Below are 13,353 nucleotides of genomic sequence, written 5' to 3' on the forward strand. Positions count from 1 at the left end.
AGTTTCCTGGTCTGCAGAGAACTCAGAATCAACATGAGCACAGCAGGAAAAGTAAGCAAAACCCTTTTTCTGTTGCAATTACACTCTCTTCATAAAGGACATGGCATTGATGAGCAATTAAAAATTCATGTGTACATTAGAAGGGATATATGCTGATATATAATCTGAAATATATGCTATATTTACAATGTGTGCTGCACTGCAATGGAAACATTATTTCAAATATCTTTCAGTAAAATGCATAAGATCTGTTTATATTGATTTTACTCAAACAGCAAATAAGTTTATAATAGTTTGATATATTATTCCAAGACCATTATACCTAATGTGAATATTTTATGTTTGTATGTCTTTAATCAGGAATGTATCTATGATAAAACATCCATAATTTAAATATGCTAGTGTTTGTAATATGCAATTTCTGAACCCTAGAATTTTAAGAAAGATTACAAGAATTTGTTTCAAAGACAGTGAAATATAATTTGTACAAAATCTCTTCCACAAGTATTTTTCTCAAAGCATAATGATCACCATATTAGAAGACAAAGGCAATATTAATTTGTAATTTTTACAAAAATCTAAATGGAAAGTATCTATTCCATATGAAAATCAACATGATTTTTCAAAAAATACAATCTCACACAACCAAAGTCTCTTACTAATTCTAGGCACAAAGATACTTGGTTTTAAATCTTTCATAAATTTATACTTTTTAAAACAATTTGCTTACAATTTTGGAGAAATGTATTCAGTCTTTCAAAATAATCTGTTCATTTCAAGTGCTTCATTACAAAAGCAATATAATGATATGCAGTGTATTTGCTGTGTTAGGAACAGATGATACAGTGAAATACTATTTCAGATCCTCTTAAAAGTTCAAAGGCAAACTTAAATAAGAGACTGATGGAATTATGAGTCCTTATGAAGGACTATACTGTTGTAGCACATGGGGGAAATCCGTTGAAGGATGGGAGTTAAGGCAGGATTTCCAAGTCTATAGAAAATTGTACAACAAAATTTAAAAATTCAAAATAAAAGAAGCCTTTATGAATAAAATTGGTTGGAGGCACATGAGCAGCTAATTGCCAGTGTTCTTAATCTGTCTTGAATTATTTCCATTATTACTCTTGAGTATTTACAACAGCACTTTCTATTTAAGTAAAAATAATTAGAAAAAAAACCCTCAGTTTAGTCATGCACAGCTTAGAAAAAATCTTAAATTGACACAGTCAAAGTGTAAACCACTTACATTAATACATTACACATGAAGAAATGGGACATCTAGCAAGCCTGTCCTCTCAGGTACACATCAATCACTCAGCCTGCTGATAGTGCTTCCTTTATGTTACACTCATTTCCTTTCACTTTCCTCAGATGGAAAATAACATTGACATAATAAAGCAGTCGTGAGAGGTTAATAAATTAATACTGTCAAGCACTTAGAATAATAGCTGGTACATAGAGTAAGTTATTACATGTAGGTCATTTCTATTATTGCTGGTGTTGCTTAACATTTTGTTGACTTTTCACCACTACAACAAGAGGAAAATTTCAATTCTCTAGGAGCCAGTATTTTGACTTTAGAAAATTGCTCCCTAAATCAGCTGAGCTTCAGTCTTTTCATTCCAAAATTAAGGCAAAACAATGCAATTATACTCTTCATTCTTAAATCTTAATTCTTACAGATGAAGCTTGTAACTCATTACAAAACACAATGTAAGTGCCTCTGATTATCAAGACCTCAATAATATTCGTGTGTCAACGTCAAGTACTATTATGTTTATTGACTTAGTTGAGAAGCTGTTAGAGAGATTGACTGGCCAACCCTGGTACAGTCTCAAACACCACAGCAAGGTAGCCAAAGTCAGGATCTCAATCCAGGCCTCTCACATGTGTGGCAGGAAACAACTCAAGACAACAGTCCTGTTTCTTAAGGGCTGTGTTATCAGGAAGCTGGAGTTAGGTGCTAGAGGGAGGTATTGAACCCAGGCCCTCTGATGCTGGATGTGGGCATCTGAATTGGTGGCTTCATTACTGGATCAAACACCCATCACAAAATTTATTTTGACACTGAAGATGGAGAACATACTCCATAGTAGGAGCATTTGAACATAAATTAGGAAAACGAACTCTCAGAAGGATAAATTTCAACTAAATTCTTGACATATTTGCAATTATATTAATTCTCTTTCAAGAAAGCTCACAATTGTGTTTGTCTTACTAGAGTCAGTTTGAGGAGCTTCAGCTTCTTAAATAATTAATATCATAGAAAGAGCAGATTTCATGTGTTTCATATGTAAAGTTCGAAGAATATAACCACACTTCCTTCTCTTCTTCTACTTCTCTGAATCTCCCTCATTGCTTCCTTCCAGTTTTATTTAATATTGACAAAACATAATTTCAACCCACAATATGTGCACACGCAAACAAAATACTGTGAGCACAAATCTTATCCAAGAGTCTCTACACATAAATAACAAAATTAACAACTCAAAGTTTTAAATCACTAATGCAAATAAAGAGAATGAAGATGTGCTCAAGAGAGAAAATCAAGAATGGGCAAATAAAGAGAGAGAAGTCATCCTGATCAATTATCCAAGATCATACACATAACATCAGAACCTTGTTTTAAGCAGAAAATTAAGCAACGAAATAACAGCTTTTATGTGAATGTAGGCTGACTTTCAAAAAATAATTCTTAGAGTTTCATGTGCAAAACAGCATTTGTGCATACAGTAGCAATCAGGAACGACCAGAAATAAACACTCTTGGTGAGGGGAATCAAACAAATGATGCCACTGGTGAATATATTCCTGTTTATCTCAATATCATAGTAGAGTGTTTCTCTCTCCTTATAGTATTGCTTTGAATATCACTTTCAAACAGCTCTTTAAATTTTCTTTGTTCATTGCTGTGATACACTTCTTAGGATTCAAACATGATGTTACGTGCATGTGACATGCATGTTGATGAGAATCACAATCCCTGCTGTTAGACTGGGGGAAATGGCATCATCCTTCTGCTTGACTTTCCAGGTAATCAAATGCAAAGCAGCTGTGCTATGGGAGCGAAACAAGCCCTTTTCCATCGAGGAGGTGGAGGTCGCACCACCTAAGGCCCATGAAGTTCGTATTAAGGTGAACCACTTTTTATACTTCAGCAGATTTTTACATGCAAAACTTTCAGAAAATATTAAATGGAAAAATTTTTTAAATACATTCAACAACACTGAATACATGTTTATCCAGGCAACAGAATTGCATTTGTAATTAAGGAAAGATAAACACTTGCTTTTAATCATTTTAAAACTGAGCAAGAGCATGTATAGTGAAAGTGGAGAATATTAAGAGAAAATGTATGTATTTATAGAAAGAAAGGATGCATGATTTCAAAATTGACTACTACTGGGTACTTCCATGAGTTAATGCGCAAGTTTCATTTGTACAACTCATACATTCCTGCACCCTAGATAAGACATATATGTCAGGATAAATTATTTCACAGAATATTCCAAATGGCTTACTTAAGGGGATGAAGGCAGACTAGGCACAAAAGGCTTTAGATTCACCTTCAGACTCAACTGAATTGTAATTGGGAAAAGTAGGGAGTTTTAGTAAAACTCCTTAGAAGTACACCTCCACGAAATGATACAATCCATCTGAGGATCACATCCTCACTGAATCTACTCTTTCTCTCCTTAGATGGTGGCCACGGGAATCTGTCGCTCAGACGACCACGTGGTTAGTGGAAGCATTGTCTCGCCTCTCCCTATTATTCTAGGCCACGAGGCAGCCGGCATTGTGGAGAGCATAGGCGAAGGGGTGACAACCGTAAAACCAGGTAAAGAATTCACACTCAGAGACGGTGCCTTGCTTTTAGATCCCAAGAGCATCCAGCTCAAAGAACACACTGAGGACATGATAGAGGAGACAACTTGCACAAGTTCACTAATGAGCTGCTTTCCTCTTTCCCCTCTGCCTAACTTGGGCATATATATGCATTCAGGCACTCAGGCACTCTCTTCTGCAGTAATTATGTTTTGAGCATCTCCTAGAGGCTAACTCACTTGGAAAAGTCAAGAATTGGTTATCAACATTCTCATTTTTACTATAATCCAGGCTACAGCAGATTATCCAGTCTCCTCAACATGTAATGGAAGTATGGCAGCCCACTTGGAACTAAATTACTACTTCTGGAGAAAATACTTAGGCTTCAATTCACGAAAGAATAAGTGAAATTGTGTGTGGAGAGAACCCAGCAGAAATCAGGGAGTGCAAAAGTGAAGAATTAATACATTGGAAGTTATTTATAAAAGTCTGTGTTGATTCTCACATTTGAATTTCCTGTTTGGGAGTGTCCAGGCATAAACAACCCAATGCTGATAAAAAACCTTTGTGAAAGAGTGATTAGTGACAGCTGGGATTAGAACCTATTTCTTGGAGATTTCTAAAAAAAGAAACCCAAACCTGTAATACATACTTTGTGATGTAAATCTTTTGATGATGCTTTATTAATTCCTGGGTAAAAACCTAAGAACTTGTTTTCTGCCTCTCCAGGTGATAAAGTCATCCCGCTCTTTACTCCCCAGTGTGGAAAATGTAGAATTTGTAAACATCCGGAGAGCAATTTCTGCATGAAAAATGAGTATGTTTCTGACACTCTCCTTGCACGGCAATGAGTTTACATATTCATTATGCTCCTGCCTCATGTCCTTGTGTGTTTCTGTCTTGCTCTGCACAGTTTGGCCCAGCGGGGGACACTGATTGATGGTACCAGCAGGTTCACCTGCAAGGGAAAGCCTGTCCATCACTTTCTGGGCACCAGCACCTTCTCCCAGTACACAGTGGCGGATGAGATTTCAGTAGCCAAAATTGATGCAGCTGCACCACTGGAGAAAGTCTGCCTCATTGGCTGCGGATTTTCCACTGGGTATGGGTCGGCAGTCAAAGTTGCCAAGGTAGGAATGACACTGGCCAGTAAAACCAGTTCTATTCAAACTATCAGGAAACAAAGGGGAAGCCATTTCTTATAGGAATTAGAGGTTCTTCTGCAAACTTCAGTGGTGCTATGATGGATATGAATAGAACTCTAGCCCTGGAAGAAATATGGGAGCATGTCCTACACAACTAACCTGTTTAAGCACAGTTGTAAAAATGGTTGAGCTATTGATAGTTAAGGAAATGTAACAGTTTAATTTTCAATAATTATAATTTAACTAGCATTTGTTGTTGATTTAATATTAGGCTCTTGGACTCTCTGAATCATAATATTAGAAATAGAAATCATCCATCTGTACACACGTGGCACAGCTGGCTCTGTCAGCCTCGGAGGCAACGGGAGGCCCTGAAGTCTTCATGTCAGTGCTGGAAAGGGGAAGCCTGTCTTCAGACGTGCTCTTGAGGGCGGCTTATTTTCTCTTTCCAGAATCAGTTATAACTGGCTTTCCTGTAACCTACCATAGCAAGTTCACTTACCATTTGGATTTCTAAGAAGCAGGAAATGAAGTTTTGTGATATTTATTCCACTGATTACGGACCTTCACAGACTGATAGGGAAATCTTCCACTCATTGGTTCCCTCACTCTCGAAATGCACATGATAATCAAGGCTGGATTTGGCTAAACCAAAGGTTCAGAGTTACTTGTCAATCCTCAGTATGTCAAGGACCAAAACTTGAGCTATAGCCCGCTGTCCCCTAGTGTGCACATGGACAAGAAACTGGAGTCAAAAGGACAGCGTGGATGTTAATCCGAGCATTCCAGCACAGAACCTGTCTTTCTCTTAAGTGCCCAGGCTTACTCTGCTATAATATAACATTAGGTGAATGAAATAATAAGTGTCCATTAATTTGAGAATGTAACAATAAAATTATTGGGGCAAAAGTGTATTTTACTACTCAAAGATGACTACAGAAGACTAATACTAGGCTCATTAAAGAGCACGTAGAGAATTGAAGCAATTTAGAGCATAGCTTTTCAAAATATCTGTGACTATAGACACAACTGCTTCGTGGCATTGCTTGCTCAGGTTTAACAGATGATATAAGTGAGCCCACATAGAAACTAGAAGCTAAGGGTAATCATATTGATGGATTTTGGTCAACACTTAAAATAGCGACATCTTTTCATTACACTATTTCATTACATTATCATTTCTGGGCATTTAAACTCAAAGATCACATTAACGAAGAGCACATTGGTCTCAAGGTGTGTTTCTTAAGTGTTTTATGCTGAATTTCCCCTGTTGTTTAGGCTTTGCTTTAAAACAAGATTAATTTGGCCATGTTTCACAGCTAACTTTTCCTCTTGTTTTACTGTGAATGAACCAAATAGGAGTTAATTCTGGAGGGTGTGATTGTGTCATTTTTCAGTCTTTGGGCATAACCTTGTGCACATATTTCATTTCCCAAAATTGCTTGCATGTGTGTATGAGGCACTGAAACTGGATGACGATGAATTTGAGCCATTGAGGGTCTTATGTTCCCTGGTGGTCTAATGGCTAGGATTCGGTGCTTTCACCATTAAGGGTCTCATCATGACTGGAGTCATTGACATTGTGAAAATCATCCAAGCCACTGGTTCCTAGTTTGGGCTCCAGTTGCATCACCTGGGGGTGGATTTAGTCCACAGAGATCCTGATTTAATTGACACAACTCTAACTTAGGCACTGGGTTGTTGAAAAAAAATTAAATAAAAAAACTCCCCAAATAAGTCTTAAATACAGGAAAGGTTGAACAATTAACTAGTTCAACATACTCCAGATTACACATGAAGCAAGAAGAGGTTTCCACAGTGGGTTTGATGGAAGAATATGAGGAGCTCCTAGTAACAGACATGGTATGGCACTTCACAGCTTAGTTTTTGAATATGTGTCACTTAATCCATTTTTGCCTTTTCTGAAAACACAGGTCACCCCAGGGTCGACCTGTGCTGTGTTTGGTCTGGGAGGAGTTGGCCTCTCTGTTATTATGGGCTGTAAAGCAGCTGGGGCAGCCAGGATCATCGGGGTGGACATCAACAAAGACAAGTTTCCAAAGGCCAAAGAGGTCGGTGCCACTGAATGCATTAACCCTCAAGACTATAAGAAGCCCATCCACGAAGTGATACAGGAAATGAGCGACGGAGGTGTGGACTTCTCATTTGAAGTGATTGGTCGGCTTGACACCGTGGTATGTATTAAAATATACCTTGAGATTTCTACTTCCACAATCTGGAATTTGCTTTAAGCAATATATATATATATATATATATATATATATATATATATATATATATATATATATATTACTAGAATGATGAAAGACAATTTTTTGCCTCCATTTCTTTGATCTGCACTGTTTTATGTATTGTGTGGTAAAATTTTTTATTGAATCAGATAACCAAAACTGAAGAATACTTCCATTTCAGAACTCAAAAATGTTTAGTTTTTTTTTCTTAAAGAGTGATTACAAAATAAGCATGCTATCCTTTAGAAAGAATTCAAACTAAAGCAAATATGAGTAACAAAAATTCTTTTTTTTTCCATTGGCAGGCATATTTTTCACACATTGTTATAAATATGATTTTAAAGGTTTCAGAAGCTTTAATGACTTTTTTCACAAATTTTCATTTCACCATAACTAACAAGAATCAATTTAGGCCACAATGCATTTTGTTAACACGAAATATGCCCATGTAAGATGAAAGCTTTTAATCATTATTACATCTTACCAGAGACAGCTAGTGCCTGACTCGGGACATAACAGGATCTATATGTTCAATTTAATAGTCAACAGTTTTTGTTGGACACCAAGTTTCAGTTTTGTTTAGAAATAACAAGATACATGAAACGTCTCCTTAAATGACTTCTGCTGTTTCTGTTAGAAATCTGTTATGCAATCTTACAGTAACAACATTTACAATATAAATAATGTTACTTCCATAAAATTTCAAATGTCATCAATTGCCACAGGGAAGATATCCAGCCTTGTCTCTCCTAACCTGAATTCTTTATATTTCTACACTTGAAATTCTAATGACCACATATCATCACTATTGACGCTCTCCAGTAAGTTCTCACAATTTTAGTGACAGGGAAAGTAATCTTCCAGGATAAGTCTTTACAGTCTAGCCCTGCTCCAATATACTATATACTATAAATGAATTAAGTTCTAGGAGAAACCAGCTCTTTCCATACTGTTGATTTTTTCTATGCTCCTTTTACAAGGCACCTGATGAAAAAAGGTTTTGACTGTTTCAAGCCATCAATTCCTGATACCCACCTTTTCTGAGGACAACTGATCTTCAAGTGCTATGGAAAAATTAACAATTACATAACACGGGAAAACCCAGAGATTTTTCCTTCTTCAGAATATTTCCCTAAATCTGACTACAGCATGACAGACTTCTGGAGTGTCTTTCAATATCATATAAAACCAGGTTTATAAAGTTTAGTTTAAAGTAAAAGCAATATACATATTGGGAAGATATATAACACTTAAGCATATCCATTTTACAAATGCACAAAACAAGGATCCACGGGAAAAAGAGATGAGACTATATAAGAAAAACTGTTAATAATATAATAAAAATATAGAGGCACAGGTTCAAAATGCCAACTTACTAAATTAATGTAAAATAAATTAAGCAACTCATACTTTGCCCAACAACCATATGATGATCAAATTGTAAACTTAATTGAGACAGTGTTTATATCTTCCATGTTTATAAAGATGATTTCCTCTTTTTTTTTTATTGTTAATTATTTCGCATTATGTGACAGTTTCATAGGCTCAGGGAATTCCCCCTCCCTCCCCTCCCCTCCCCCCGGTGGATTCCTCCACCTTGATGCAGTATTACAGTTCAAATTCAATCAAGAGTCTTTCATTGCAAACATATACCAAGCATAGAGTCCAGCTACTTATTGTCCAGATTGGTTGAACAGTTTCTTGGTGAGACCTTTTCTGGTCTGAAGTTTACTAGTGTTTTACTTTGTTTTTTCATTGTAGTGTTTCAAAGGCAGAGATTCCATTTCTACCTCTTTATCCAACATTAATTATAAACTTAATAACACATCATGTTGATGAATATATTCAAGCAGACTGCTTGATGTCTTCATCCATAAAATTTATAAGAAGGCAATAAATACATATATATTTATTCATTCTTTCTAAATATCAAAAAATAATTCTTTGTGGACACTTCCTACAGTGACCATCCTACAGCACAGTCGCTGGCACCATGGGGAATTAAGGAAGTCAGGAACATAATCCCTTCTCTACACACTTTCTGGCCTGGTCTATATTACACTATATTACATGAGCAATATTAGGAACTATCAGAGAATCTACTTTAATAATGCTCAGTGTGCTTTTATTCCAGACTGCTGCCCTGTTATGCTGTCATGGGTCATGTGGCACAAGTGTTGTCGTAGGGGTACCCCCAGATTCACAAAGCCTCACAGTGAACCCTGCGCTACTACTGACAGGACGCACCTGGAAAGGAGCAGTTTTTGGTGGTATGTAGACACAGTCAGGCTTGAAGAGCTGAGTCTAAGAATTTCCCACCTTCTACAAGTGACAAGTCAGAGACCCAACCACGGGTGCTGACGTAGTTGGAGGGCAAGGAGTAACTCTCTCCCCTTCTCTCCTCTCCCTGCAATTTACACAGGAGGGAGAAAAAAAGAACTGAAATATTAAAAGCACCCACCTTCCTCCACACCTTGACCTCTTCACTATAATCAGAGGCCCCATGTGGTTATGCAACATTCTCACCTATGTAATCAATACTAAACATAACATCAAATTACAAAAATAAGCAACAAGGTCAGGTTTGAAAAAGCAATATAATCAAAAGAAAATTTGATTTCCTCTTGTATGTATACATTCCATCAACACAGGAAACAAATGGACAGAGGAAACCCTAAAACAGATTTTCTGGTGACCTCAAAACCTAGTCAAGAACTTTCAGTACCACCTCTTCTGATTTTTATGACTGCATAAAGCATCCACATTCCTAGTAGGACATAGGAAATCTATAGCTATCGTTCACACATCATCCATGTCTCAAGGATAAGCAACTGCTCAATTTGCTCCTTAACCTAGGCTATAATCAACTGTGCCATAATTTCTCCATGAAAGAGTAAAGAACTCAGCCCCTGGCATAGCCAGCGAGAGTTGAAAAATAATTGAAACCCTACAGAAGGATGCTAAAGTATTACCTCTCTATTAGGCTCAACAATAGCAGTCTGTACTTGTAATACTTCTATAAACATTCATTTGATTGTATTGAAAAGTGTATTCTCCGTGTTGCAACTAACAATAATGCTGTCTTCTCTTTAGGCTTTAAGAGTAAGGACTCTGTTCCCAAACTCGTAGCTGATTTTATGGCTAACAAGTTCCAACTGGATCCACTAATAACCAAAGTTTTACCCTTTGAAAAAATAAATGAAGGATTTGACCTGCTTCGTGCTGGAAAGAGGTAGATTTTAAGCTTCTTGTTGTAGTAGAAGGTGGGCTCATTTTGAATGAAAATGTGGAAGGCTGAGAAAGCCTTGGAGTGGTTTGCTTTTTCTCTATCATTCAGTCTTTTGAGCTAGAACATCTAAGATCAGGCTGTAAAAATTACTGTTTTGCAGTTCCTGTTGTGCTAAAAACAAATGCCATTGCTTACAGCACATCTGACTGATCAGAACCACTCTGACTTCTTCACAGTAGAGCATTCATCCTTCAGGGAATAGAAGCCATCCTAATTCCATCATGGAGTCACTGAGGCCTCTGGCTGGATACAGACACCCCCCTTTAATATGTGTACATTTGAATTCCATTCACAATATTCCCAATTTGCACTGTGCTACTAGGTGTCGTTACTGTGCGACTGCTTTCTATACAGATATTACCAGCATTTAATCTTAAAGCTACTGTAATTTTTACCTCTTCTTACACTTGATAGAGACTTTTCACAGAGAAAAGTTGTTTTAAGAGTACAAAATGCTATTTGAAATGTAAGTTTAGTTTGGGAAAAGCCAAGTTCCTTTCTTATTTGTACCATTTAGCATTTAGAACCATCGCATAGCATGAGTTTAGGCACCTGCATTTACATGAGGCACAGCTGGTAACAGCCAATAATAGCGCCCTTCCTCTGGCCCCATTGGCCACAGTGGAGCTTCTTTTCCTGTCCCACACTTACTGTCTTGAAGCTTCCAATGATCAAAGACATTTCTTGGACACTCACATAACATACACTGGATATATCAACAATCTTGACAAAGAAAAGAAGTCAGCATCCTTAAATAAGTGTTTAAGTAAGGGTCTCATTTTAATTATCTAACATGGCTTTCAACCAGTGCTGACATGCTGATCCCAATTTCACCATCAAAGGGGAAAAGTCAGAGGAGTCACTTGGCCAATGCAGGCAGAGGGTAGGCTTGGAGGCCAGAAGTCCAAGTTAGATGAACTGCTACCAAAGTCACTTTTCTCTCTATTATATCACATTGACGCCTAAGCTCAAAAGCAATGAAGTCCAGTAGGTATGAAAGGTTAGTTACCAGTGACTAGTATCATCGTTATTAGGCAGTAAAACTGATGACAAACACGCAGGGACTTTAAGAATTCCATGAAAAAATGGTGTCAAATGAGACATTTATGTTGGTACCAAAATTATTGCAAATCACAAATTCTTTTATAATACACAATTCCTCAAATATTTTGAAGATGTCTGTCTAGACATCACCAAAATAAGAGAGCAGCATTCAGCTTCAAATGAATTTGTTAAGCACGCTTCCATTCTCTTTCTGTGAATGCTACATGGGTGATCATACATATTTAAATAAACAGAGCCCCATTAACAAGCAAAGATTCAAAACTATAACTTTCAATTTTGATAAGCATAGGGCAACATGGGCACTTTAATATACTGCTTACAGAAATACTGTTGCAGAACAATTGGGTAATTTCCACCAGAAACCTTTAGACACAGAGACACTTTGTCCAACAATTCTACTTTTAGAAGTCAATTTTTCATAGAAAAAGAATGAAAATGGTAACCCACATCTCTGATTGAATATACATATTGTATAGATATATACATATATATATGTATGAGTAAGAAATTGTTGAATGGCTAACATTAAGGCACTGATTAGATTCTAATCATATTAGAAGTGAAAAAAACTGTTAAAATTATTTCAATGCACTTAGAAATTCTCATACTCTCAGGCTCAGAAAAAGAGAATATGAACTTATATGCATAATGTGACCCTAAATTTTCAACAGAGTAGCAGTAAAATGGGAGAATACTCAAAATAGAACCAGAAAAGAACTGCTCTTCTACTTGACGTGAAAGCACAGGAAGAGAAGGGGAATGGCTGGGAACATAGATTTTCTCTGTGACTTACAGAATGTTCCTTTGATTCTAGTGTGCCAGAGTATGAACTGTCTAAATGTTAAAACAGTATCTGTTATTTCCTATTTCAGTATTCGTACCATCCTGACATTTTGAGATCACACAAATGCCTTCCTTGGACGCAGTCCTCTGATTCCTGTGCTCTACATCACCTGCAAGACAAGCCACACATCATTGCCTGTACTTCTTCTTTCTGTGAGATGCCCCAATAAACGAGATGTGAAAGCTCTACCAAAAAGCTGATGTGAAGTAATTTTTCAAGCACTTGCTTAAGTCTTACTGAGATCTGGGTAGGATATTGAACATAATCTGGGAAATAGGAGGCCAGTAACTGAGCCTTTGTAGTCATTCTACACATGCCATCTTTCCCACTGAGGAAAGACATTTCCTGAGCTGTTCTGAATTTTTGCATCTCTGCAATACTTAATCATTGACCCCTAGTGGACAGGATCATTCATTTCTCCTAAAATATACATGATAGACTATTGTACATGGGCCTTCAACCCCTTTGGGAAGCCATGCAGTTGGGACAGATGGAGTGAGGCTGTGACTAGCACCACTCCTCAGTTAGCAAGGCTACAAGGAGATTCTGGCTACGTGGCAAGATCCGGCAGAATGTCTCTAATCACCTCATTGCTGCCTCATCCCATTGAATGGACACTCGATGACTTCTCTAATATTTCATACAATACTGCTGAGGCTGTTGTTTCTGTTTTTCTGCAAATGTGCAATGATTCCTGTAACTGGTATAACACCTCAAAGTGATCGATCATGTTATGGTGAAAGGGTCTTTAGCAACTTAAGGCAATGACACGCAGCTAAAAGCATACAATAGTACAAGAGAACCTACACTGTCACCAAACATCCTGTTACGTGCCCACCTTTGTCCTGGAGCTTGCCCTAATATAAGTAATGCTTTCCTTAAGAAATGGCTTGATAATATCTTGGAACAAATGGGGCAATCATGGAGGCTC

The 13,353-nt window shown here is 37.1% G+C and overlaps 1 protein-coding gene across 1 annotated transcript; it reads left to right on the top strand.

Moving 5' to 3' along the window:
• Positions 1 to 13,133, top strand: LOC131480816 (alcohol dehydrogenase 1-like). The gene is made up of 9 exons (XM_058667014.1): positions 1 to 51; positions 3,036 to 3,137; positions 3,702 to 3,840; positions 4,557 to 4,644; positions 4,741 to 4,957; positions 6,907 to 7,167; positions 9,359 to 9,494; positions 10,318 to 10,456; positions 12,451 to 13,133. Exons 1-9 carry the CDS (start codon positions 34 to 36, stop codon positions 12,473 to 12,475), a joined length of 1,125 nt encoding a protein of 374 aa, XP_058522997.1. The 5' UTR covers positions 1 to 33; the 3' UTR covers positions 12,476 to 13,133.
• The last annotated feature ends 220 nt before the right edge of the window (positions 13,134 to 13,353 follow it).

The sequence above is a fragment of the Ochotona princeps genome, chromosome 7, assembly GCF_030435755.1.
Source record: "Ochotona princeps isolate mOchPri1 chromosome 7, mOchPri1.hap1, whole genome shotgun sequence".
NCBI lineage: Eukaryota > Metazoa > Chordata > Mammalia > Lagomorpha > Ochotonidae > Ochotona > Ochotona princeps.